The 27,806-nt window shown below is 41.5% G+C and overlaps 2 protein-coding genes across 6 annotated transcripts in view; both read left to right on the forward strand.

Annotated features, from left to right (window-relative positions):
- Positions 1 to 5,627, forward strand: part of sez6l2 (seizure related 6 homolog (mouse)-like 2) — a 172,264-nt gene extending 166,637 nt beyond the window's left edge. For all 3 annotated transcript variants that reach the window (XM_029726963.1, XM_029726964.1, XM_029726962.1), the window contains exons 16-19: positions 88 to 126; positions 1,233 to 1,350; positions 1,539 to 1,650; positions 4,283 to 5,627. In XM_029726963.1, the coding sequence (XP_029582823.1) occupies positions 88 to 126; positions 1,233 to 1,350; positions 1,539 to 1,650; positions 4,283 to 4,312 (299 nt within the window). In that variant the 3' untranslated portion in view covers positions 4,313 to 5,627. The remainder of the gene's footprint in view (positions 1 to 87; positions 127 to 1,232; positions 1,351 to 1,538; positions 1,651 to 4,282) is intronic.
- Positions 5,628 to 10,766: 5,139 nt separating this feature from the next.
- The window catches only part of kctd13 (potassium channel tetramerization domain containing 13), a 33,183-nt gene continuing 16,143 nt past the window's right edge, over positions 10,767 to 27,806 (forward strand). The window contains exons 1-5 of one of the 3 annotated variants that reach the window (XM_029726967.1): positions 10,767 to 10,994; positions 20,262 to 20,523; positions 22,724 to 22,893; positions 23,194 to 23,283; positions 23,641 to 23,693. In XM_029726967.1, coding sequence (XP_029582827.1) covers positions 20,289 to 20,523; positions 22,724 to 22,893; positions 23,194 to 23,283; positions 23,641 to 23,693 — 548 coding nt within the window. In that variant the 5' untranslated portion in view covers positions 10,767 to 10,994; positions 20,262 to 20,288. Of the gene's footprint in view, positions 10,995 to 19,387; positions 20,524 to 22,723; positions 22,894 to 23,193; positions 23,284 to 23,640; positions 23,694 to 27,806 lie in introns of those variants that run through there. The other 2 variants (XM_029726969.1, XM_029726968.1) reach the window with 2 other exon arrangements.

The following is a 27,806-nucleotide window of genomic DNA, read 5'->3' on the forward strand; positions in this document are numbered from 1 at the left end:
ATTCTGCATGAGAATTGAAACACTTGAACATTTTGGAAAGAATGAATGAGGAATAATAATAATAACCTGCATCTCTCCATCTATCAGTGGCATATGAGGAGCTGTTGGATGATCATAAATTAGAAGGTGATTTTTTTTCTTCTTCTACGTCTTCTTTAGGGGAATTTCAGCACTTTTCAACCTCATATTCATTCTCCAATTACTTACAAAGACTATGAGATTCATGGTGACACAGGGAGGAGGAAAATGCCTCCCCCTGGCTAGAAACTCGTAGTAGGTTTTGAAAATCACAGTTTTTTACTTTTAATGCAATTTCATGTCAGAACCTTTCTTCTTATTTCTAACTACAGAACATAGAAACGTCATGGTAACCAATTTTCAACATAGACAAATTTGTATGATGAATTTGTACTTAGAAACAACGTCAGATCTTCAACTTTATCTCCACTATCAGATTTATTTTTAAATCCAGTTTATCTGTCACGGTTGTCGTAAGAACGGTACCAAGGCGCAGCGTGTGTAGAGTTCCACATCTTTATTCCAAAGTGAAAATTCGCAAAACAAAATTTATCAATAACCGAACAACGAAACGTGACTATGTGGTGCACAAACACAAAACAATATCCCACAAACACAGGTGGGAAAAATAGCTACTTAAATATGATCCCCAATTAGAGGCAACGATTACCAGCTGTCTCTAATTGAGACCATACCAAAACACCAACATAGAAATTTTAAACTAGAATACCCCCTAGTCACGCCCTGACCTACTACACCATAGAGAAACAAGGGCTCTCTATGGTCAGGGCGTGGCATTATCAACAAGTTAATAATTGTTATGTTGGATTCACGTCTCCATCTCAACCAAAAAATGTAAGTTAAAGAATAGGGCTGGATTCAATCTGATCACGGGTTGTGGAAAATGCGGATTTTAAGGTCAATGTTTCCGCATTCATGGTAAATGCTGCAGATTCCGTCTCAATCGTAGTGATAACACATTGGGAATTCAACAAACTTTTGGCTGTCTTTTTGAGTGGGTGAATATAGGTTGTAATCTCATTGATCAATGTCTCAACCAAATATTACCTAATTGCTCACGTTGAAATTACGTGGTGTGCTCAGTGGGATGGTAATAGAAATAATGAAAATTAGGTTGAAAAGTGGTGGAATTCCCCTTTAATTGCCTTTCTTTAACTTCTTCTTTAATTTATTATTTTGGATTATTTCCCTAGTATCCCAGTCATTTGAGCCCTCCCACCAGATGCTAAGTGAGAACATTGCCTTGGCAATCATCCTGCCAATCATCCTGGTCATCCTTCTGATTGGTGGAATCTACATGTATTACACAAAGTAAGTGCTGCGCAGTTCAGTAGTCACAATTCAAATGCATTCTTCTTACTTTCACCAGATATTGGCATGGTCTGACCTAACACACACACACAATAGTACTGAGCCATTGCATAGATCAGATATCAGAAGTTGACTGTATTCTGTATTCTCTCCCTTTAACCTTTATTTCCCCTTTCCCTCTCCCTCAGTGTATGTAGGTTGCAGTGGAAGCCACTTTTCTGGAAGTCTCTCTCTCACACCCACTCATACAGCCCAATTACTGTGGAGTCTGACTTCAACAACCCTCTATACGAGGCAGGGGTGAGTATTTTCTCTATTTTTGCCTAATCAAATCAAACTTTATTTGTCACATGCGCAGAATACAACAAGTGTAGACCTTACCTTGAAACTTACAAGCCCTTAACCAACAGCGCAGTTCAAGAAGAGTTAAGAAAATATTTACCAAGTAAACTAAAGTAAAAAATTATAAAAAGTAACACTATAACATAACAATTACGAGGCTATAAACAGGGGGTATCGGTACCGAGTCAGTGTGCAGGGGTACAGGTTAGAGGTAATTTGTACATGTAGGTAGGGGTAAAGTGACTATGCATAGATAATAAACAGCGAGTAGCAGCAGTGTACAAAGCAAATGGAGAGGGGATCAATGTAATAGTCCGGTGGCCATTTGAATAATTGTTAAGCAGTTTTATGGCTTGGTGGTAGAAGCTGTTAAGGAGCCTTTTGGTTCTAGACTCCGGTACCGCTTCCCATGCGGTAGCAGAGAAAACAGTCTATGACTTGGGTGACTGGAGTCTCTGACAATTTTATGGGCTTTCCTCTGACACCGCCTATTATATAGGTCCTGGATTGCATGAAGCTTGGCCCCAGTGATGTACGGGGCCGTTTGCACTACCCTCTTACGGTCAGATGCCGAGCAGTTGCCATACCAGGCGATGATGCATCCGGGCAGGATGCTCTCGATGGTAAAACTTTTTGAGGATCTGGGGACCCATGCCAAATCTTCTCAGTCTCCTGAGGGGGAAAAAGTGTTGTCGTGCCCTCTTCACAACTGTCTTGGTGTGTTTGGACCATGATAGATCGTTGGTGATGATGGACACCAAGGAACTTGAAACTCTCGACCCGCTTCACTACAGCCCCATTGATGTGAATGGGGGCCTGTTCGGCCCGCCTTTTCCTGTAGTCCACGATCAGCTCCTTTGTCTTGCTGACGTTGAGGGAGAGGTTGTTCTCTGACCTTTTCCCTATAGGCCGTCTCATCGTTGTCGGTGATCAGGCCTACCACTGTTGTGTTTGGCCACGCAGTTGTGGGTGAACAGGGAGCACAGGAGGGGACAAAGTACACACCCCTGAGGGGCCCCAGTGTTGAGGATCAGCGTAGGAGACGTGTTGTTGCCTACCCTTACCACATGAGGGCGGCCCGTCAGGAAGTCCAGGATCCAGTTGCAGAGGGAGGTGTTTAGTCCCAGGGTCCTTAGCTTAGTGATGAGCTTCTTGGGCATTATGGTGTTGAACGCTGAGCTGTAGTCAATAAATAGCATTCTCACATAGGTGTTCCTTTTGTCCAGGTGGGAAAGGGCAATGTGGAGTGCGATTGAGAATGCATCATCTGTGGATCTGTTGGGGCGATATGCGAATTGGAGTGGGTCTGGGGTGTCCGGGAGGATGCTGTTGATGTGAGCCATGACCAGCCTTTCAAAGCACTTCATGGCTACCGACGTGAGTGCTACTGGGCGGTAATCATTTAGGCAGGTTACCTTCGCTTCCTTGGGCACAGGGACTATGGTGGTCTGCTTGAAACATGTATGTATTACAGACTCAGTCAGGGAGAGGTTGAAAATGTCAGTGAAGACACTTGCCAGTTGGTCCTCGCATGCTTTGAGTACACGTCCTGGTAATCCATCTGGCCCCGTGGCTTTGTGAATGTTGACCTGTTTAAAGGTCTTGCTCGCATTGGCTACCAAGCGCGTAGGGTACATAATGGGTGAGTATTGCCCAAGCCCCCTCACTTTGGGACTAGATTCTATCAGATCCGCATAGTGGTTGTTTTGGCAGTGTCTGAGGTGGAACTGCATTAGAGCTGTAAAATACACAAGTGGTTCCTTGCGTTACCCTATCACGGACTCTGCAATTGCATGCAACGAAACCTCACCCGACTTTATACCAGACAAGTCAAGCAGCCGCATTACAAGTTCAAACACTCTGTGTGATGTTCTATTGTCTACACCTCGATTAAACTGATAGAAATCCCCCCCTTCCAAATTAACATGAAAACATGCATTAGCCTGTCATTATTTCTATTATGTATAGAAGCTACAGTTTCTATCGCCATTTTGAACTTCTAATGAGGTAGTAGGGATAATAAGAAAAGGAGTGGTTGGTGGCACAAGAGCAGGTGCTCACCGATTTGTCATTTCATACCGCTGTTACACCTCCAACACCACCAACGCGGGTTAACGCTCGATCTGATTGAATCGAGGCCTTAGCTATAGCTGTGTAGGAACTAGCTAGCCTGAACCCCTAACCAGGACACGATTAGCCCTGTCTGTGTAACCAACTGGGAATCAAACCCTAGGTTGTTATTATAGCAGAATTTTACTTTGTTGTGGAGTTATCTATGCCAATGAGCTGGAGTTTAATGTAGAGCTCATGTACAGATATATTGTATCAACTTTAATAAACTGCCACTTATTTTTTCAACTTTTCACCTTTTGACTAGTATTTAGGAAAATGTTATCTGTAACGTTGCTTTTTATTTGGCTGGAAGTTGCCATGCTAGTGACTGTAAGTTAACGAAAAGTGTATACTCTAGTTCGTTGCTTAAGAATCCTGGAGATTGCATGTCCTAAACTGCTGAGGATATTTTGCTGTAGCATTTTCTTCTTCAAATTAATTGTTATTTGGGTCTGTTGTATTGCTACCTGGTTCCTAGGACACACGGGAGTATGAGGTGTCCATTTGAAGAAGAAAAGTCTTGAGAAGAATTAAAACCCACAGATAGATAAAGAGATCTGGAGGAAGAGGAACAATTTTCTTTGTCTTTCAGATGACTTCTTTCACTTCCCTCATCTCCCATCCTGCTATTTCCTCTTCCTTGCCTCTCACTTTCGTTCTCTCTCTTTATCTTTGAGTTTGTATCTTTACACCTAATTTTTATTTTGTTTGTGTCTCTCTAATTTCCCAGTCGCTCTTTCTGTCAGTGATTGTAGGTTTGCGTTTCCTTGGGCCAGATTCAATCCGATCGTGTTTTGTCCGCTATGCAGAACAATGTTAAAGGCAATGTTCCAGCGCTAGTGGAGACGACATTCACGGTAAACTCTGCATATGTCGGTTCAATTGGAAATTACCTTTAAATGTCAATCAGACTTTAACGTGGATTTTCCACGGCCCAGATTGAATCTAGGCCCTTGTCTTCATCTGTTCATTGTGTGCAGCGATGACTGTCTCCCAGTGGTGTGCTGTTTTCCACAGTCCAACTTGTTGTCTAAAATTAGGATTGGTGCCTTACAGAGGTTAAGCGATGGATAATATGGAAGGAGAGACAGAAAGAGGGAGAGCTGAGATATATTTATGAGGTAAAATCACATAGAGAGAAACAAAAAAAGAAAAGGGAGAGACAGGAAAGCAGACACACTCTCATGCTCAGTTGCACACAGTATACACACACAGACACACAGAGAGAGAGAGAGCGAGAGAGAGAGATGCATACACACAATGAATATAAATATTTGGTGGAATATTGAGGCTCATATATACAGAAAATTCAGTGCCAAAATATAACATTGCATAATGTAATGTAACTTCATGTTTCAACTCCCGTTGCCATAGTAAAATGTAAAATTACAAAGCCAGCATTTCATATTGTTCTTTGCCATTTCTGAAGTGTATTTCCACTTGACTGAGAAAACGGTGAAGACCTGAATGTCATCACGCTTATAGCACGCAATGATTGTATATTTTACCGCTTCTGCTGAATCATGTTATGATTATCAACGATTATCATTGTTATCAGTGCAAATTTGAAGATGTTGTATATGCACTATGTTGAAGAAAATAAGCTAACTTGGCTGCTTGCTGTGATGCAGTATTTAACTGATATGCTTTTTGAATTTCTTACCAGTTTATTGTCTGAACAGTAAATCTACTTTAATTCACTGTGCCAATATAGGGGTCCAGGGGACTCTTTTGCATTGTAAATGTATTATTTGCATTATATTTTGTCATGAAGGCATTATTTATTTGCTGAAATGTAAGATTAAATAAAAGTCTCTGAATGGTGAAAGGAGGTCTTGTCTTCATTAAATACCAAATGTATATAGTCCCGTGTGGCTCAGTTGGTAGAGCATGGTCTTTGCAACACCAATGTTGTAGGTTTGATTCCCACGGGGTACCAGTATGAAAGTAATGCACTCACTACTGTAAATCCCTCTGGATAAAAGCATCTGCTATTTTCTTTAAACATTTCCTATAGCTTTTAAAATCTATTGTGCATGTACAGAAGACTGAATGCCCAAGACAAAATATCAGATGTGTACATTGTTTAAAGTTTGATCTGTTATACTCTATGGAGGAACTGCTCTGTGGAGGAACAATCACACCAATTTACTGCTGTTAATCTGTTAAATAGATTGAGGAACAGGTTGAGTTGACCAACCCTTTAAGCCTGTCACCCATATTTAATGACATAGGAGATAAGGGTGACAGCACAAACTTAAGTCAGTGCAACACAGTCAAAGACAGTAAACTAACTGATACAAAAACACCAAACAAACACAGAGTGGGAAAGAGAAATGCAGTGACACATAAATATGTTGAGGAATGGGTCACATAGCAAAATAAACCCAAAACACTGTTTTGTTTCTGTAAATCACCAAATAACAGTAAATGAGCAATGCTAGCATGTGATATCTGTGCAAATTGGTATCACTTTCATTGTGTTGGCCTATTTCCAGATAGTCAAAAGGATGTGGAATCAGAATCATGTCGAGTTCAAGTACAGTCATTGCAAAGTGGATTTAGTCTTAAAGGGCACTGTGACACATGTATACATTCTATTGCTAGTGACAACAAAGTGAAATTAAACAAAATAGTACAAACAGAGAATGTAAATGAGGCTCATGTTCAAAACCTTTTTCCTGTGGAGAGTTCAAGTGAGGGAATGTCAATTGCTCAGAGAAGACCCTCAGACTGCCAACTTACTATGCAAAATGTACCTGCTTCTATTTTTCATCCTGATGTAGCAAAGAGTTTGTATGAGAAAGTGTCAGTGATTTTTGATTTTATTTAGATTTTATTAGGATCCCCATTAGCCGACGCCAATGGCGGCAGCTAGTCTTACTGGGGTCCGACACATAACGAAAAATACATTACAGACAACAACAAAAAATATTTAACTAGGCAAGGCAGTTAAGAACAAATTCTTATTTATAATGACAGCCTAGGAACAGTGGGTTAATTGCCTTGTTCAGGGGCAGAATAATAGATTTTTACCTTGTCAGCTCAGGGATTCAATCTAGCAACCTTTCGTTTACAGGCCCAACGCTCTAACGACTAGGCTACCTGCCGCCCCCTAGGCACCTGCCTGCCAGTTATCAAGGGGTTCATTCATGTTTTACTAATATGACCAAGCACAGTGCAGCATTTGCTAAGTCCTGTGGAGCAGAACTAATTCTGTCAATGTGAATAGTCAAGCAGGAAAGTTGAACAGCCATTCTAAAAGTGAACCATGCAATTCAGTTAATGAACTGCAGTGCAGATTATTTGAGCAACTGGGCAATGAGGAAGTTCTTAAAGAAGCAAAATCACGTTTCATTGAAATACAGACACAAAGCATCAAATACAATAGTATTAGTTAGTGTCCAATGCACATATCAAAACATCAAAAGGGCTGTTGGACAAATTTTTCAAAAAATTCTAAATCCTTCAGTCTTAATAAAAAGACAGGGATGAACAATGATCAGAATTTGCTGTGTAGTGAGCCACATTCGGTCAATAGGTTAAAACATTTAGCAGGATTTCCTGAATGATAGAGAAATAACAATATGTACATTTGAAAACAGAGCTGCAAAATGTTTGTTCAACTCATCTTTGCAGTCTTTCTTACATCTCAGGATAGTGATGACTACTGTATCTTCAAACATTTTGACCCACAATCCAGAACAGAATGTTCAGATATTAAAGTTTACTTTGCTGCTCTCTTGTTCGCAGTTCAGAGGCCTGGACACATCTTTAAGCATTGTGAGTTAGAGCAAGTTTTGATAGAGATAAACCAGAGCATTCTATCACTGGTAATAGGTCAGCATAATGACCCACTAGATTTTATATATCAATTACTCCACTGAATACACAATTTGGGCATCAAACAGTGGTCAGTGTTATGCACACTGATAGCTGTGAAACTTGCAAAAACAGCATCTCACACAATGAGCATTACTTTAGCTAAGTTTTTCAGGTTCTCTGTAGCTCCTTAGTCATGTGACCTACTGACCTCAACCAAGGTTCAGAATGTCCACTGACTACCCTTCTATATTGCACACCCTTTTGTTTGTCCCTTTTCATCTCAGGTGATTTTGCATGAATTTTTCAACATTTTACATTTCAATAGCTCCTTGGTCATGTGACCTACTGACCTCAAACAAGGTTCAGAATGTACATTCAGTGGGCCTACACATTGCAAAAGGTGCCACTGAGTGTACATTCTAAACCTTGTTTGAGGTCAGTAGGTCACATGACCAAGGAGGTATTGAAATTCGAAAGTTTACAAAATTCATGTAAAATCATTTGAGATGAAAATGGACAAACTAAAGGGTGTACAATATAGAAGGGTAGTCAGTGGATATTCTGGAAGTAGTTTGAGGGTTGTAGGTCACATGACCAAGGAGTTGTTTAAATTAAAAAGTTAGAAAAATTTATGTAAAAACGTGTGAGATGAAAATGGACAACTAAAGGGTGTGCAATATAGAAGGGTAGTCAGTGGACATTCTGAACCTTGGTTGAGTCCAGTAAGTCACATGACCAAGGAGCTATTGAATTTAGAACGTTTAAAAAATGTATGTAAAATCGTGTGAGATGAAAATAGACAAACAAAAGGGTGTGCTACATATACGGTTACTCAGTGGATATTCTGAAAGTAGCTTGAGGGTTGTAGGTCATATGACTAAGGAGCTATTGAAATTTGAAACTTTTATTGTAAAATCTCATGAGATGCAAATGGACAAACAGAAGGGTGTGCAATGTGTAGGCCCACTGAGTGTACATTATGAACCTTGTTTGAGGTGTGTGGGTCACATGACCAAAGCGCAATTAATTGTTTTTTTTTAAAATAAATAATAAAAAATAGTGCGAGGTGTAAATCGCCCCAAAAAAGTGTGTGCAATATGTGTCTCTGCCATCGGGGTAGTTAGAACCCATTTTTAAAGTTTTAGGAGTAATGGTTAAAGAGATATTGAAATTAGAAAAATATGATTCGTCACTATGTTGACGGTCCCTAACTGCTGTTGGTGGACGTAAGGAAAACTACAGGCGAATATCCGTTGAATGTCTAACCTGAATTTGTCTTTACCTCGGTCGAGAACCGATACAATGTGGTGTTTACGCGTGATCAGGTGTGTATTAGTTCCGCCTATTGTGTTGGAAAAACTTTTCTTAAACGGAAGCAAACGAAACGGGGATACAAATGCCAAAAATTGTCCTATAGAAACTATTGTTTGCAACTGTTGGACTAATGATTACAAGGCGGTATTGAATGTGTCACTGTCTGTCACCTTAAAAATGTATCTCGACCTGTATGCACCTACGTTCATTCACAGGCTAGGTTGTAGCAACCTCATGATGGGTATAGGGAAAATTTGAGTATCATATAGTAGCCTAAACCTATCGATGTTATATTGAATGGAATATGAATGACAGTAATCCAATATGCTGTAATAGAAATAAGACCATGCTCATGAAAAAAAGCTGCATCCCTCATCATAAACAGCACTGACAGCCACTGATAAGAAGACATATACTTGGAATACGTAGGAGGAATGGAGGGGAAAAGGAGAGGCAGAGGAGGTCTGAGAGAGAGAGAGGGAGGAAGAGGGTGAGCTCGAGTGATAAAAATTGAGGAAAAAAGGGAGATGGTTTGTTTTGGAAGAATGGTAGAAAGTGTAAGCAGGGTGAGATGAAGACAGAAGGTATCGGAGGTGGTAGGTGTGGTGAAGTTCCCGGAGCGGAGGCTTGCACCGAGGGTCAGGATAAAGATGAGTCTGTGACAGTTGGAGTGACCCTTGCCTTTTGGCTGATCCCTTTGTGGTTTCAAGGTGGGTGAAAACAGAGTTGGGTGCTGTGGATTCGGTAACCAAAGGTGGTCTTGTGATAATTGTTTGTGTTTCTGCTGGTCAGAGGGAGAAGGCGCTCTGCGTTAAATGAATGGGGGCAAGAAATTTGAATTGTTTTGCTTTCAAGAAAAGGGTGCCATTGAAAGGAGTGATTACTGGGGTAGCAGTAAATGTAAAAGTTGACCAACAGAAGGGGAAGATTCCCGGTGTTTGTGATGCTCGTCGTTTGGTGCGAAGCAGACAGGGTGGCGTGAGTGGTGGAACAGAAGAGTCATTGTCTGTTCTTTTGACATTTGATGTTGAGTCTTTGCCCGACAAAGTAATGTTAGGATATATAAGTTATGCTGTACGAGCTTTTGTGGTGAATACTTTACCTTGTTACAGGTGTCAAGCTTATGGGCATGTGACAGCAGTATGTAGGAGGGAGGTTCCTAGGTGTGAGAAGTGTGCAGAAGGGCATGAGACAAAATAATGTGTAGCATTGGGAAAAGTAGTGGTATGTGTTAATTGTAGGGGTGCCCATGGGGCTGTTGATCAGAAATGTCCTGTGTAAGAGAGGCAGGTTGAGGTTTCCAGGGTTAGAGTAATGCAGAAGTTGTCATATGCTGAGACAGTGAAGAAAGTAGAGAAAGATGGGTCAAGGGGGAGGGATCATGAGAGGAGTGGTGTGAGTAGTAGGTCTGTACCAGTACAGAGGGATAGGTCAACAAGTGATATATGTTTCAGTAAGATTGGATTTTTAGCATTTATAGCAATGGTTATCAACTGTACTGCAGGGATGGAACATAGGTCGCAGAAAATTGAGGTTGTGGTGGCAGGCAGCTGAAGAGGTATTTGGGTGTGTGAGACAGAAGAGTAACAGGGTGTGTTAAGTGGTGGTGTCCCATCCTTTCAGGTTGTTGGCCTGAGGTAGGACTAAATATATTTAAATAGTGGAGTAGGATGGTGTTATTCTTTTTGTGAGTGTAGTGTTAGATGGTAGGGTATTTGTTTACTTATGCATATTTTCTTTAAAGCAAAGTATACGGGAGTTGTACTCCAGTCTACTAGGTGGCGGTAATGCAACATTTATTGGAGGCCAAACGTCGTTAAACCTCATCGAAGAATAAGCTAATCTTATCGATGGTGTTAGCTAGTCAAGCAAGCTAAACATGTCAAAATGACCTCGTCCTAATTAACCACAGTATTTACCTAATTCGTACAACTAGCTAGCAACCTTGTTTTCTTTTTCCGTTGTTTTAAATTCTCATTTTAATAGCATTGGAGATTTGGAACCACCACAAAAGTTAACAGCTAATGTTAGCTAGCAATTCGGCTAGCCTGGTGAGTACGTTAGCTAGCTAACGGCTTGCCTTTAGCATCCAACCAGAGACGGTACGGTAGCTTGAAACTAACGTTAGTAAATGTAACTAGCTAGGTAACAAGCCAAATACTAATTAGCAAGTTAACTAGTGTGATTGTAGCGAGCTACTTTGCTGTCTTCCATGTGTCTAGCAAGATGCCTTGCAGTGTCTGGAAAGCTAGCTAGCTAACAGTTAACGTTACCCATTAAAATTTCACCTGGACATGATGATACTGGCCTAGAAGTAGGCAGGGCAAACACCCAAAATCGTCAAAATGAATTAAATCACAGCACGTTTTTGGACTCATCCAGTAGTTTTACCTGATTAAGTAGCTACACTACCACTGGAAACTACTGTAGATTATAATTTAACATGAAGAAAAAAATGTGATTTGCTTCAGCTTTTTGAAATAATTTGTGGCCACTCCTCAATTGTCCAGTTTTTGATCGGTACCAGAGAGTAATTCTGTTCTGATTTGAGATTTAAATAGCAGAGTAGAGGAAGATTTCATATGCTCTCATTTTGTCAAATTTGTTGGGAAAGTGGTCAAAGTAGTTGATTTGTGTTAAAAGTAACATTTGTTTGTAGTGAATGGAATGTTGGGAGTGATGTCACAATGGGACCTTTTAGAGGTATAAAAGCTATCAAAAAGTTGTATGCAAGCACACTATTCCAGACCAGTCTACACGTTTTAAAGTTAGAAAGACATTTCTAGCTTAAACGGTGTAAGAGGAGTAGCCTTGAAAATAATAACAAATCGGAAAGAATTATTGCAATATTAAGTTTAATGTAAATTTATTTTATTTTTTACTTTTCACCCGGTTTTCTCCCCAATTTTGTTACAGCCAATTGGTAGTTACAGTCTTGTCCCAACGTTGCAACTCCCGTACGGACTTGGGAGAGGCGAAGGTCGAGAGCCATGCGTCCTCCGAAACACAACCCTGCCAAGCCGCACTACTTCTTGACACACTGCTCGCTTAACCTGGAAGCCAGCCGCACCAATGTGTTGGCGGAAACACCGTACAACTGGCGACAGAAATCAGCGTGCATGCGCCCAGCCCGCCACAAGGAGTTGCTAAAGCGCGATGGGACAAGGACATCCCGGCAGGCCAAACCCTCCCCTAACCTGGACAGCGCTGGGCCAATTGTGCACCACCTCATGGGTCTCCCGGTCGCGGCCGGCTACGACACAGCCTGGGATCAAACCCGGGTCTGTAGTGACGCCTCTAGCACTGCGATGCAGTGCCTTAGACCGGTGTGACACTCGAGAGGCAAAAGTTACATTCCTAAAACTTAAGTTGAAAATGACAGTGTCGCTGCTTCCTGTTAACTAGACATTTTGATAAATAGCCCAATGTAAAACAGTTTGTGTCCAGAATCAATAACCAATATGCAGAAATATGCACATCCTATTAAAACTTATACAGCTAAAAAAAATCACTATGTGAATGTGTACATCACTAGTTAGAGGACAATTTGTAGAAGACGGCTAGCTACATTTTGAAGTGTTGCATTTTGATTCAAGTGGGTCACCAACGCGGTAAGTGTAATGCAACACTTTTTTTGTTAATCACTTCCATCGATATCACGCTGAAATCAATAGAACAGGGGGTGTAGAGCTGTTTAAACTAACACTATTCAAAGGCCACAGGGAAACTTGGAATACCCTATATACATGGTTGTTTAGATGAGGATTTGTAGAAGCCTTCTACAATCTAAATGGAGTGTACAAATCATTAGGGACACCTGTTTTTTCCATTAGACTGGCCAGTTGAATCCATGTGAAAGCTATGATCCTTTATTGAGGTCACCTGTTAAATCCACTTCAATCAGTGTAGATGAAGGGGAGACAGGTTAAAGAAAGATTTTTAAGTCTTGAGACAATTGAGACATGGATTGGGTATGTGTGCCATTCTGAGGGTGAATTGACAAGACAAAATATTTAAGTGCCTTTGAACGGGGTGTGGTAGGTGCCAGGCGCACCGGTTTGAGTGTGTGAAGAACTGCAACGCTGCTGGGTTTTTCACGCTCAACAGTTTCCTGTGTGTATTAAGAATGGTCCACCACCCAAAGGACATCCAGCCAATTTGACACCACTCTGGGAAGCATTGGAGTCAATTCAAATTGTATTTGTCACATGCCATGAAATGCTTACTTACAAGCCCTTAATCATCAAAGCAGTTTTAAGAATATAGTTACAAAAAGAAAAAGTGAGGCTGTATGCAGAGGGAACTGGTACCGAGTCAATGTGTGGGGATACAGGTTAGTCGAGGAAATTTGTACATGTAGGTAGTGGTAAAGTGACTATTCATAGATAATAAACAGGGAGTAGCAGTACTGTAAGAAAAAAGGGAGGGTGGCCATTTGATTAATTGTTCAGCAGACTTATGGCTTGGGGGCATAAACTTAAGGTGCCTTTTGGACCTAGACTTTGCGCTCTGGTACCGCTTCCTGTGCTGTAGCAGAGAAAAGTCTATGACTTGGGTGACTGAAGTCTGACAATTTTTTGGGCCTTCCTCTGACACCGCCTAGTATATAGGTCCTGGATTGCAGGAAGCTTGGCCCGGTGATGTACTGGGCCATACGCACTACCCTCTGTAGCGCCTTACGGTCGGATGCCGAGCAGTTGCCATACCAGGTGGTGATGCAACCGATCAGGATGCTCTCAATCGTGCAGCTGTAGAACTTTTTGAAGATCTGGGGACCCATGCCAAATATTTTCAGTGTCCTGAGGGGGAAAAGGAGTTGTCGTGCCCTCTTCACAACTTTCTTGGTATGTTTGGCCCATGATAGTTTGTTGGTGTTGTGGACACCAAGGAACTTGAAACGCTCGACCCGCGCCACTACAGCCCCATCGATGTGAATGGGGGCCTGTTCAGCCCTCCTTTTCTTGTAGTCCATGATCGTCTCCTTTGTCTTGCTCACGTTGAGGGGGAGGTTGTTGTCCTGGCACCACACTGTCTCATTGTTGTCAGTGATCAGGCCTACCACCGTTGTGTCGTCAGCAAACTTAATGATGGTGTTGGAGTCGTGCTTGGTCATGCAGTTGTGGGTGAACATGGAGTACAGAAGGGGACTAAGCACGCACCCCTTAGGGGCCCCTGTGTTAATTATAAGCGTGGCAGATATAGTTGCCTATTCTTACCACCTGGGGGCGGCCGGTCAGGAAGTCCAGGATCCAATTGCAGAGGGAGGTGTTTAGTCCCAGGGTCCTTAGCTTAGTGATGAGCTTTGAGGGCACTATGGTGTTGAATGCTGAGCTGCAGTCAATGAACAGGATTCTCACATGGGTGTTCCTTTTGTCCAGGTGGGAAAGGGCAGTGTGGAGTGCGATTGAGATTGCATCATCTGTGGATCTGTTAGGGCGGTATGCGAATTGGAGTGGGTCTAGGGTTTCTGGGATGATGGTGTTGATGTGAGCCATGACCAGCCTTTCAATGCACTTAATGGCTACTGAGGTGAGTGCTACTGGGCGGTAGCCATTTAGGCAGGTTACCTTCGCTTTCTGGGCACAGGGACTATGGTGGTCTGCTTGAAACATGTAGCTATTTCAGACTCCATCATGTACAGGTTGCAAATGTCAGTGAAGACACTTGCCAGTTGGTCTGCGCATGCTCTGTGTACTCGTCCTGGTAATCTGTCTGGCCCTGCTGCCTTGTGAATGTTTACCTGTTTAAATGTCTTGCTCACATCGGCTACGGAGAGCATGATCACAACATGGGCCAGCATCCCTGGGATTGCTTTCGACACCTTGTAGAGTCCATGCCTGACGGATTGAGGCTGTTCTGAAATGCAACACATTACAAAGGTGTTCCTAATGTTTTGTACAGTCTTTTGTACATTAGATATGGCAAAATAATTCAATCAGATATACTTCTCACTAGTTTAATCATTTTGAGATGATAAAAGGCTACTAAGCACAATTTAACCCGGCGCTCCAGACTAGAGCGTCCATTGGGTTTGTGCAGCAGGCTGAACGTTTGACATCCCTACTAGAAGGCAGGTTTCTGACGAAAGTAGAGGGATCGCAAGCTAACGTTACCTACTCGGCTAGAGTGCAGTATCTCTAACTTAAAGTATCTAAAGCCAGGATAGCTAACTACTTGTCTGATCTGTTTATATAATGCAAGCGCTTTCTATATACACTACATGACCAAAAGAATGTGGCCACCTGCTCGTCGAACATCTCATTCCAAAATCATGGGCACTAATATGGAGTTGGTCCCCCCACTTTGCTTCTATGACATCCTCCACTCTTCTGGGAAGGCTTTCCACTCGATGTTGAAACATTGCTGCGGGGACTTGCTTCCAATTCAGCCACACGTGTTAGTGAGGTCGGGCACTGATGTTGGGCGATTAGGCCTAGCTCGCAGTTGGCGTTCCAGTTCATCCCAAAGTTTTTAATGGGGTTGAGGTCAGGGCTCTGTGCAGGCCAGTCAAGTTCTTCCACACAGATCTCGACAAACCATTTCTGTATGGAGCTCGCTATGTGCACGGGGGCATTATTATGCTGAAACAGGAAAGGGTCTTCACATAACTGTTGCCACAAAGTTGGAAGCACAGAGTCCCCACTCCAGCCGACACTTGGCATTGCGCATGGTGATCTTAGGCTTGTGTGCGGCTGCTCGGCCAATGAAGACCCATTTCATGAAGCTCCAGACGAACAGTTATTGTGCTGACGTTGCTTCCAGAGGCAGTTTGTAACTCTGTAGTGAGTGTTGCAACCGAGGACAAGGGCTGTCCCCAACTGAAAACCAAAATTGTGGTCGACTGAATGTCAATTTTTTAACTTATATTTTTCCATATGTAGACATACCCTATGTGTTTTAATAACATCAACTATGTGCATTGAGCTTGTCTGATGCTTTACGCTTACGGTTTGATGCCTCGAGGGCTCTAGAGATCTAGGTAACCAGAAGGAAAACAAATGTAACCTGACCGAACTATTCTCCTCCTGCCCCTGCTGGCTTTCACATATTCTGCCATTACTCTCCAGAAGTTTCCAATAATAAGGCTACATGAGGAGTCTGCAACCTTTCTGATGTAAAATTTTTAAAAAATCCTACCGATCCAGTTATGGTTTTCATATGCACATTTTCGCGAAACAGTTTAATTTAATTTATAATAACGTTTTCATATTTAAAAATCATTGTCATGTGGTTAATCAATTCTATCCACATTAAATGAAAATGATACTTTTTAGGTTTGTATTGCCATCTATGTAAAAACATAAAGCCCCCCCACCCCCCCAAAAAATTGTAGCCTGCAGGTAGAAAATATACAGATTAAAAATGTCCGATATTTCACGTTGGCTGCACATGGCCTGTCTGCAACGAACTTGAAAACATTGTATCGACTATTAACTTGGATCTGGCCAAAAGCTTGTGCTAGCTGACTTGCATCAAAATATTCACATTTTGTACTGCTTGAGCTCCTATTAGCTCAAAAGTATTGTGGAGCTCCTGCACTTAAATATAAACAGTACCAGCACCCAATATGAGTACCGGAACTGTTTTCAGTCCAAGTCGAGCACTGATAAGAAGCCTATTTCATGACTTTTCCACTGGATCAGAGCATGACATTTCTTTCCTTTCACGCTGAGTGGTTATCAAAAGGGAGAGAGCTGGAAAGATTTTTCAAATACATTGAGGAACTATTGTAATTCTCAATGGATGTAAAAACCTACTGTTTGCTTTCTGTTTGAGGTGAATAAAACATTACTTTGAGAAACTTCACAGGTCATTAGTGGTGGTGCGTTAAGCCAATCAGAAATACTATCAGATCTCCAAATGGCACATTTATATTAGAGGTCGACCGATTGATATGAACTCAGCAAAAAAAGAAATCCCTTTTTCAGGACCCTGTCTTTAAAAGATGATTAGTAAAAATCCAAATAACTTCGCAGATCTTCATTGTAAAGGGTTTAAACACTGTTTCCCATGCTTGTTCAATGAACCATAAACAATTAATGAACACAACCGACTGGGACAGGAAGAGATTGAGTATGTCCATAAACACTCCAGCCAGCTGGTCTGCACATGCTCTGAGGAAGCGGCTAGGGGTGCCGTCTGGGCCGGCAGCCTTGCGAGGGTTAACACACTTAAATGTTTTACTCCCGTCGGCCGCAGAGGAGAGCCCACAGTCCTTGGTAACGGGCCACGTCTGTGGCACTGTTATCCTCAATGCGGGCGAAGGTGTTTAGCTGGTGCGGAAGCAAGACGTCGGTATCCGTGTCGTGGCTGGTTTTCCATTTGTAGTCCGTGATTGTCTGTAGACACTGCCACATACGTCTCGTGTCTGAGCCGTTGAATTGCGACTCCACTTTGTCTTTATACTGACGTTTTGCCTGTTTTGATTGCCTTACGGAGGGTATAACTACACTGTTTGTGTTCGGCCATATTCCCAGGCACCTTGCCATGGTTAAATGCAATGGTTTGCGCTTTCAGTTTTGCGCGAACTGTCTACTTTATCTCTTGCAGCTCAAGCAGTTATTCTAGGCAAGGCTCTTCTGTGTCACACAAGTAATTTGCTGAAGGCCCAAGCCTATACTTCGCCATCTACTGGTATAACGTTATTATTGAATGAAGTTCTAAAACAAGCTTTAGACTTTTATTTTGGAAATGAAACTGGATGCTCTAAAGCAACGTTAACTGGTCTGGGCTAGAGTTGCTTGATTTGACTAGCTACGTTCGTCTTTTGCAGATGCCACAACTGACAAAAGTTTGTACGTATAAAAAAAGATCTCTAACCCAGTCAAGAGAGACACAAGGTAATTGAATGTGTAAATATTAATTCATAGTCATAACGGAGAGATCTAATTTAACGTTTACATTTCATGTTTCAGCATTGGCTTTTCTTACGATACAATTTATGTATGTTTTTTTTCTTACGATCCTAACGATACGTACAGTCGTGGCCAAAAGTTTTGAGAATGACACAAATCTACATTTTCACAAAGTCTGCTGCCTCAGTTTGTATGATGGCAATTTGCATATACTCCAGAATGTTATGAAGAGTGATCAGATGAATTGCAATTAATTGTAAAATCCCTCTTTGCCATGCAAATGAACTGAATCCCCCAAAAACATTTCCACTGCATTTCAGCCCTGCCACAAAAGGACCAGCTGACATCATGTCAGTGACTCTCTCGTTAACACGGGTGTGAGTGTTGACGAGGACAAGGCTGGAGATCACTCTGTCATGCTGATTGAGTTTGAATAACAGACTGGAAGCTTCAAAAGGAGGGTGGTGCTTGGAGTCATTGTTCCTCTGTCAAACATGGTTACCTGCAAGGAAACGTGTGCTGTCGTCATTGCTTTGCACAAAAAGGGCTTCAAAGGCAAGGATATTGCTGCCAGTTAGATTGCACCTAAATCGGATAATCAAGAAGTTCAAGGAGAGTGGTTCAATTGTTGTGAAGAAGGCTTCAGGGTGCCCAAGAAAGTCCAGCAAGCGCCAGGACCGTCTCCTAAAGTTCGGGATCGGGGCACCACCAGTACAGAGCTTGCTCAGGAATGGCAGTAGGCAGGTGTGAATGCATCTGCACGCACAATGAGGCATAGACTTTTGGAGGATGGCCTGGTGTCAAGAAGGGCAGCAACGAAGCCACTTCTCTCCAGGAAAAACATCAGGGACAGACTGATATTCTGCAAAAGGTACAGGGATTGGACTGCTGATGACTGGGGTAAAGTCATTTTCTCTGCTGAATCCCCTTTCTAATTGTTTGGGGCATCTGGAAAAAAGCTTGTCCGGAGAAGACAAGGTCAGCACTACCATCGGTCCCGTGTCATGCCAACAGTAAAGCATCCTGAGACCATTCATGTGTGGGGTTGCTTCTCAGCCAAGGGAGTGGCTCACTCACAATTTTGCCTAAGATCACAGCCATGAACAAAGAATGGTACCAACACATCCTCCAAGAGCAACTTCTCCCAACCATCCACGAACAGTTTGGTGACGAATAATGCCTTTTCCAGCATGATGGAGCACCTTGCCATAAGGCAAAAGTGAACTAAGTGCCTTGGGGAACAAAACATCGATATTTTGGGTCCATGGTCAGGAAACTCCCCAGATCTTAATCCCATTGAGAACTTGTGGTCAATCCTAAAGAGGCGGGTGGACAAACAAAACCCCACAAATTCTGACAAACTCCAAGCATTGATTATGCAAGAATGGTCTGCCATCAGTCAGGATGTGGCCCAGAAGTTAATTGACAGCATGCCAGGGCGGATTGCAGAGGTCTTGAAAAAGAAGGGTCAACACTGCAAACATTGACTCTTTGCATCAACTTCATGTAATTGTCAATAAAAGCCTTTGAAACATATGAAATGCTTGTAATTATACTTCAGTATTCCATAGTAACATCTGACCAAAATATCTAAAGACACTGAAGCAGCAAACTTTGTGGAAATTAATATTTGTGTCATTCTCAACTTTTGGCCACGACTGTACTTTCAACCTTTTGGCAGATATCTTGCTCCATACTGAAACCACCTATTCTCAACCACAGAGAATGGGCGCATATCAACAGCTATAAACCAAAGACTGTAAAAAATGTAAACACAGCCTACCTATCGCTCTTGCAATTTCTTTGGCCCGGTCAGAATCAGCTGCCTAGCGCTGCTTGAATGACGATGTTTTTTTGAGTTTCTGTCTTGCTCTGGTTTACTGGGGTGATGTCAGCATAAATCTGTCAACATATTTCAGGTGTTGGCAGCTGTATAGACAGTTCTCGTTGTGTGTGGTGAATTACTGTTAACGTTTTATCCACAATTGTCCACCGCCATTGCAATCTAATCTACTGGGAAGCCAACATTTTCCTAAACTGGAGATTTAAACAATGATGGAGGATCCTCCAATTCTGGTTTATCAACTATTCCACTCGCCACCATACAGAGCTAGTTCCCAGCTGCGCCTCACAAAAGGACAGTTTGAAATGCACCAATTAAGATTAGAATTTTGATTACAACGTGCGCATAGGCTCTAGTTTTAACTGAATAGTCCGAAAAATGTTTTTCTTAGATTTACTCAGGAGGCAATATGCCTACAATGCAGTGTAGGCCTAGTGTTTTCATTTTGAATTAAAACTATTTATGTATTCATTCGGCTTCACAGTGCTGTCTGAACAGAGGTCCCCGTGTACCATTACACCCCTAACATACACGTAATTTTTGTTTGTTGTCTGATATTTGTTTTTGATAATTCAATTGAAATCACATCCCCCAACTGAGGTCTCCTGTTTTTAAATCAGAAACTTCTGTAACTGCAAGCACGCTTGATGTCTGCCGAGGCTTCCGCAGGGAGTGTGGCAGCTGCCTCCATCCTCGCCACCCAGTCCTCTGGCCAGGGCAGCGAGGAGAAGGGGGTTGGAGGTGGTCTGGCGGGGAGTAAATATGTGAAGCTGAATGTTGGGGGCTCCCTGCATTACACCACAGTACAGACCCTGAGCAAAGAGGACAGCTTACTAAGGAGCATGTGCAATGGAGGAGCAGAGGTCACCATAGATTCGGAGGGTAAGTATGGACCTACAGTTGAAGTTGGAAGGTTACATACACTTAGGTTGGGGTCATTAAAAGTCGTTTTTCAACCACTCCACAAATTTCTTGTTAACAAACTATAGTTTTGGCAAGTCGATTAGGACATCTAGTTTGTGCCTGACACAAGTAATTTTTCCAACAATTGTTTACAGACAGATTATTTCACTTATAATTCACTGTATCACAATTCCAGTAGGTCAGAAGTTTATTTTTTTAAATGTTTTAAGTGTTTTATTGAATATTTGAAACATACAATATACTTGCAGTGAAGCCGCTCAATAACTACATCATACCAGTCATCCAACAGATTCCCATTCAGAGCGACACACAGAAGCATCCAGGGTCGATGCCCTGCTCGTGGGCATGTTGACCGATCTACCACCAGGCCAAAAAATGTGAACCCAAACCCTCCAAGATCCCCCCCCACAGTTCGCCAATAGCTGTCCCTCAACCATTCGAGACCCCTCCCACAGTCCCCCCCAGGAAGAAAAATTCAATTAATTCCATTCCCCACCCCCAAGAACCCCCCACATACACCAAGTTGTTTAAAGGCACAGTCAACTTAGAAAATTCCAGAAAATACTTTGGTATGAAAAGTGCAAATCAGTCCCAGAACAACAGCAAAGGACTTTGTGAAGATGCTGCAAGAAACAGGTACAAAAGTATCTATATCCACAGTAAAACGAGTCCTATATCGACATAACCTGAAAGGCCGCTCAGCAAGGAAGAAGCCACAGCTCCAAACCGCCATAAAAAAGCCAGACTACGGTTTGCAACTGCACATGGGGACAAAGATCGTACTTTTTGGAGAAATGTCCTCTGGTCTGAAGAAACAAAAATATAACTGTTTGGCCATAATGACCATCGTTATGTTTGGAGGAAAAAGGGGGGGGCTTGCAAGCCGAAGAACCCCATCCCAACCGTGAAGCACGGGGGTGGCAGCATCATGTTGTGGGGGTGCTTTGCTGCAGGAGGGACTGGTGCACTTCACAAACTAGATGTCATCATGAGGACAGAACATTATGTGGATATATTGAAGCAACATCTCAAGATCAGTCAGGAAGTTAAAGCTTGGTCGCAAATGGGTCTTCCAAATGGACATTGACCCCAAGCATACTTCCGAAGTTGTGGCAAAATGGCTTAAGGACAACAAAGTCAAGGTATTGGAGTGGCCATCACAAAGCCCTGACCTCAATCTAATAGAAACTTTGTGGGCAGAACTGAAAAAGCGTGTGTGAGCAAGGAGGCCTACAAACCTGACTCAGTTACACCAGCTCTGTCAGGAGGAATGGGCCAAAATTCACCCAACTTATTGTGGGAAGCTTGTGGAAGGCTACCCAAAACGTTTGACCCAAGTTAAACAATTTAAAGGCAATGCTACCAAATACTAATTGAGTGTATGTAAACTTCTGACCCACTGGGAATGTGATGAAATAAATAAAAGCTGAAATAAATCATTCTCTCTACTATTATTCTGACATTTCACATTCTTAAAATAAAGTGGTGATCTTAACTGACCTTAGACAGGGCATTTTTACTAGGATTAAATGTCAGGAATTGTGAAAAACTGAGTTTAAATTTGGCTGAGGTGTATGTTAACTTCTGACTTCAACTGTATGTGTATTTATGGATGCCAGTGTTTCCCAATATTTTATTCTAGGATCACGCAGGCTTGCACGTTTTTGTTCCTTTCCAGCACTACCACACTTGATACAACTAGTCAACTAATGGTCACCAAGGTTGCGAATCAGGTTTGCTAATGCTGGAAGAAAACATGTAGTCCTATGGGAGCCAAAGGAACGGATTGGAAACACTGGGCTGTGTTCAGCAGGACATAACGGTGTGCATCATTCAATTTATTGGAAATAATGCTGTACTGAACAACCAGTTGAAGAATGTTGTGATTTATGGTGGCTCAGAGGGAAATTTTGTGTGGTGTGCTGCTGCACTGGTTTTGATATTTCAAATGGTCACACCCATATCGACGACTGAATAACGTTGCTCACCATTTACTCCTGTTTGCAGCGTGTGACGGGATGTGACTTATTGACCTTTTTGTTTTCTCCATATCCTCAGGAATTCCTAAAGAAATCGACACATGGAAAAATGTGAAATTTAGATGAGATTGATTCTTGCCTATCAGTGCTCACTCCTCAATATTTTTCCTTTTTCTTAGGCTGGGTAGTGTTGGACAGGTGTGGTCGCCATTTTGGCTTGGTACTGAACTTTATGAGGGACGGCTCGGTACCGCTTCCGGAGTCCCACCGAGAGCTGGAGGAAGTTCTGAAGGAAGCTCAGTACTACAGGGTCCAGGGACTAGTCCAGCACTGCACGTCTGCCATGCAGGTAAGACCCAGACTGACCAAAAGCAAATTATCATTGAGTGTAAAGCACTGAGCTGAGTGTCAGTAAAATTAAATGTCCTTCACTCTTTTTGTCTTTGAGCTAAATCTGTAAGTCTTATCAAAAGGCTTTCAAAGTGCAATATACTGTATGTTAGTCAAACAACTATTATGCACATACAATCTCTAATGCTTACATTGGATCCCAATGTTTGTGTGTTGAATACCCAGCCCAAAGTGTCAGAAGCCTCCCATAGTGTGAGTCAGATGTTCATGTGAATCAAATGCCTTTGATGTCCCACAGAAGCAAAGGGACGTCTATGAGGGGGTTTGCCGCATTCCCATGATTACCTCAACCAAAGAAGAACAGAGAATGATAAACACCTGCAGGAAGGTGAGAGGGATAGAAAGAGGGTGGGTGGATGGGAGGAAAGACGGGCATAGGTAGGAAGGCTGTTCATTACAGATGGCATACTGGTTTGACTTGAAATGCTTACTTTATTCTCAGACCTTAGCTCTGGTATCATTGCTTAGCTTTAGCTCTCATACTGAGTTTTAAGTCCATGTGAGTTTTGATTTTTTTATTGCCTTTTGTAAAGTGTCTGTGTCCAAAAAGCACTATACAAACAAAAGTTATTATTAGATTGGACCCCCAACATTTTTCAGCAGCTGAACTTTTCAAAATAAATGTAATAAAAAATGCTCTGTTTGCTTCTGTTAAATTAGTTCTAATGTTTCCTGTTTCCCACAGCCTGTAGTAAAACTACAAAACAACAGAGGGAACAACAAGTATTCGTACACCAGGTATTTTTTTTAAACATTTTCTGAGACCAATGTGTCTTTTACAGATGGGCCTTGAATTACAAAAATGATAGAAAATACACACATCAAAATGCAAGCAGAAAGAAAACACGGTCATAAAAACAAACTCATTAATAAGGTCATCAATCAGCTTTCTTAATTCCCCTAGAGGCACCAAAACCTCAAATTTAAGAACATTTTGAAAATTGTTCCACAAATAAGGTGGAGGAAAATTAAAAGCTGATATACCTAACTCAGTAGAGACCAAAGGAATTTCCAGAGTTAAGCATCCCTGAGACCGAGGTGTGGTAACTCATGTCTAAGGTTTGGTACAAGGGAGTTTTCGTAAAAGAGCTTTATAGATGAAAACATAGCAATGATTCAAACTACGTCACATCAGAGGGCCAAACAACTGTCTGGTAGAGAAGGCAGTGATGAGTACTAAAACTGTCGCCGGTAACAAAGTGCAGTGCTCTATTATAAGCTGCTTTAGTAAAGTGGCAGCTGCATTCATATAGATGTCGCCATAGTCTAGGATCGATAGGAACGTCGACTGAATAATCCGCTTTCTATTGAAGAAGCCCATTTGTATTCTCAGCTTCTTAACTAAGTCATCAATATGCTTTTTAAGACAGCTTTTCACCTATCCAGATGCCCAGATATTTGTAAGCAGGGACACGATCAATATAAGCACCATCCAAAGTACATATGCTTAAATCATAATTTTTAAGTACTCTAGAGATCAACCGGTACTTAGTTTTACCTGTATTCAATACTAATTTCAGGACAGTTTTTCTGTAGTACAATGAAAGCATACTGTAGTTCCGATAGCGCCTGGTCAACCGTGGGGGCAATGGCATACATGACAGTATCATTGGTGCGGCATACAAGTGCAGGTACATTTTATTTTTTTACAGAAAAGTCGATATTCTTAATGTAAACATATTACAAAGTACAGACCCAGAATCGACCCTTGTCTTTCAAGTAATTTTTAAACCAGTTACATGCAGCCTTGTCTAGGCCAATTTGAGGAAAGCTTTGCAATTAGCAGTGAGTGATCAACAGTATCGAAGGCCTTTGACAGGTCAATGAAGAGCCCGCACAATGTTGCCTTTTATCCATACCTTTACCCACATCATTTATACATGTAACTAGGGATGCAGCAGAGATAGTGCTATGACCTGGTCTAAAACCTGACTGATGTACATTTAGAATACATTTCAAAGATAAGAAAGATCTTAGTTGAGAATGAATCAATGATTCTAATCTTTTAGCTAGGCAATAAAGTTTAACCTCTTATGGCTAGGGGGCAGTATTTTCACGGCTGGATAAAAAACGTACCCGATTTAATCTGATTATTAGTCCTGCCCAGAAACTAGAATATGCATATAATTATTAGCTTTGGATAGAAAACACTCCAAAGTTTCTGAAACTGTTTGAATGGTGTCTGAGTATAACAGAACTCATTTGGCAGGCCAAAACGTGAGAAGATTCTGTACAGGAAGTACCCTGTCTGACCATTTCTTGCCCTTCTTTGTCATCTCTATTCATTACAACGGATCTCTGCTGTTACGTGACACTTCCTACGGCTCCAATGGGCTCTCAGAGCCCGGGAAAAACCTGAATGACGTAATTCAAAGCCCTGGCTGAAACACACGAGCGCTTTTGCTAAGTGGTCTATCAGCAGACAAAAGGCTTAGGAGCGTGCACTGGCCGCCCCCATCTTTCTGTTTTTCCCTCTTTTTAGCGAAACGCATATTCCCGGTCGGAATATTATCGCTTTGTTACGAGATAAATTGCATAAAAATTGATTTTAAACAGCGGTTGACATGCTTCGAAGAATGGTAATGGAATATTTAGAATTTTTTTGTCACGAAATGCGCCATGCGCGCGACCCTTCTTTACCATTCGGATAGTGTCTAGAACGCACGAACAAAACGCCGCTGTTTGGATATAACGATGGATTATTTGGGACCAAACCTACATTTGTTATTGAAGTAGAAGTCCTGGGAGTGCATTCTGACGAAGAACAGGAAAGGTAAGACCATTTTTCTTATAGTAAATCTGATTTTGGTGAAGGCTAAACTTGCCGGGTGTCTAAATAGCTAGCCCGTGATGGCTGGGCTATGTACTTAGAATATTGCAAAATGTGCTTTCACCAAAAAGCTATTTTAAAATCGGACATATCGAGTGCATAGAGGAGTTCTGTATCTATAATTCTTAAAATAATTGTTATGCTTTTTGTGAACGTTTATCGTGAGTAATTTAGTAAATTGTTAGTAAATTCCCCGGAAGTTTGCGGGGGGGTATGCTAGTTCTGAACGTCACATGCTAATGTAAAAAGCTGTTTTTTTATATAAATATGAACTTGATTGAACAAAACATGCATGTATTGTATAACATAATGTCCTAGGTGTGTCATCTGATGAAGATCATCAAAGGTTAGTGCTGCATTTAGCTGTCTTCTGGGTTTTTGTGACATATGCTAGCTTGAAAAATGGGTGTCTGATTATTTCTGGCTGGGTACTCTGCTGACATAATCTAATGTTTTGCTTTCGCTGTAAAGCCTTTTTGAAATCGGACAGTGTGGTTAGATTAACGAGAGTCTTGTCTTTAAAATGCTGTAAAATAGTCATATGTTTGAAAAATTGAAGTTTTCGGATTTTAGAGGAATTTGTATTTCGCGCCACGCCCATCATTGGATATTGGAGCAGATGTAAGTGGTTAAAAAGAGGACAATAATTATTTAGGTCACAAGGGTCACCACATGGTTAATGATTCCACAATTGGTTGTAGAGCTGCAGCAAAAATGGATCAAGCGTATCAGCCCCAGTTAGTAAATTGTTGAAATGAAAACCAATTCACTAGAAGTAGACGTGTTAAATGGTCATTCGGCTAGAGGCTGGTAGAGGGTAGAGCAGTCGATTGACTGACCAGGGTCAATAAAACCACTTTCTCTCAAATAAAAAGTCAAATAAAAAGCCTGCTGAGATAAAATTATGATTAAAATCATCACTTATCCCATTCTCAGTTATGATACCAGAGTCAGACAGAACTTGTTAGGCAAATAAGAGGAATTTGTACTCTTCAGTGCATTTACTGTTTTCCAACATTTTGAAGGATCACCAGCAGTCAGAGATGGAGCTTTAAACTTGATTTAGCTCTCTTAATCGAAGTGATATATCTGTTTCTCAGTTTTCTGAAAAATTACCATTCCACTACAGAGTCCATTGTCTCCCCTAGGATTTTTGTTCAGCAGCAGTGGCAAAGTTAAGGGGAGGGTGGGCGGGGCCAATGGCCAAGCCTCTGATCTAAAATTGTAGAGGCTGTACTCTTGACCGAAGAGACAATGTTGCTGTTTTAACCTCCCACCCTAGTCAACAGCCAGTGGAATCGCGTGGCTGTTGAAATACAAATACCTCATAAATGCTACAACTTCAATTTCTCAAACATATGACTATTTTACAACATTTTAAAGACAAGACTCTCGTTAATCTAACCACATTGTCCGATTTCAAAAAGGCTTTACAGCGAAAGCAAAACATTAGTTTATGTCAGGAGAGTACCCTGCCAAAAATAATCACACAGCCATTTTCAAAGCAAGCATATATGTCACAAAAACCAAAACCACAGCTAAATGCAGCACTAACCTTTGATCTTCATCAGATGACACTCCTAGGACATTATGTTATACAATACATGCATGTTTTGTTCAATCAAGTTCATATTTATATCAAAAAACAGCTTTTTACATTAGCATGTGATGTTCAGAACTAGCATACCCACCGAAAACTTCCGGTGAATTTACTAAATTACTCACGATTAACGTTCACAAAATACATACATTATTTTAAGAATTATAGATACAGAACTCCTTTACGCAATCGCGGTGTCATATTTTAAAATAGCTTTTCGGCGAAAGCACATTTTGCAATATTCTGAGTAGATAGCCCGGCCATCACGGCTAGCTAATTTGACACCCACCAAGTTTGGCCCTCACCAAACTGATTTACTATAACAAAAATTAGATTACCTTTGCTGTTCTTCGTCAGAATGCACTCCCAGGACTTCTACAACAAATGTTGTTTTGGTTCCAAATAATCTATAGTTATATCC

This window comes from Salmo trutta, chromosome 32 (assembly GCF_901001165.1).
Source record: "Salmo trutta chromosome 32, fSalTru1.1, whole genome shotgun sequence".
NCBI lineage: Eukaryota > Metazoa > Chordata > Actinopteri > Salmoniformes > Salmonidae > Salmo > Salmo trutta.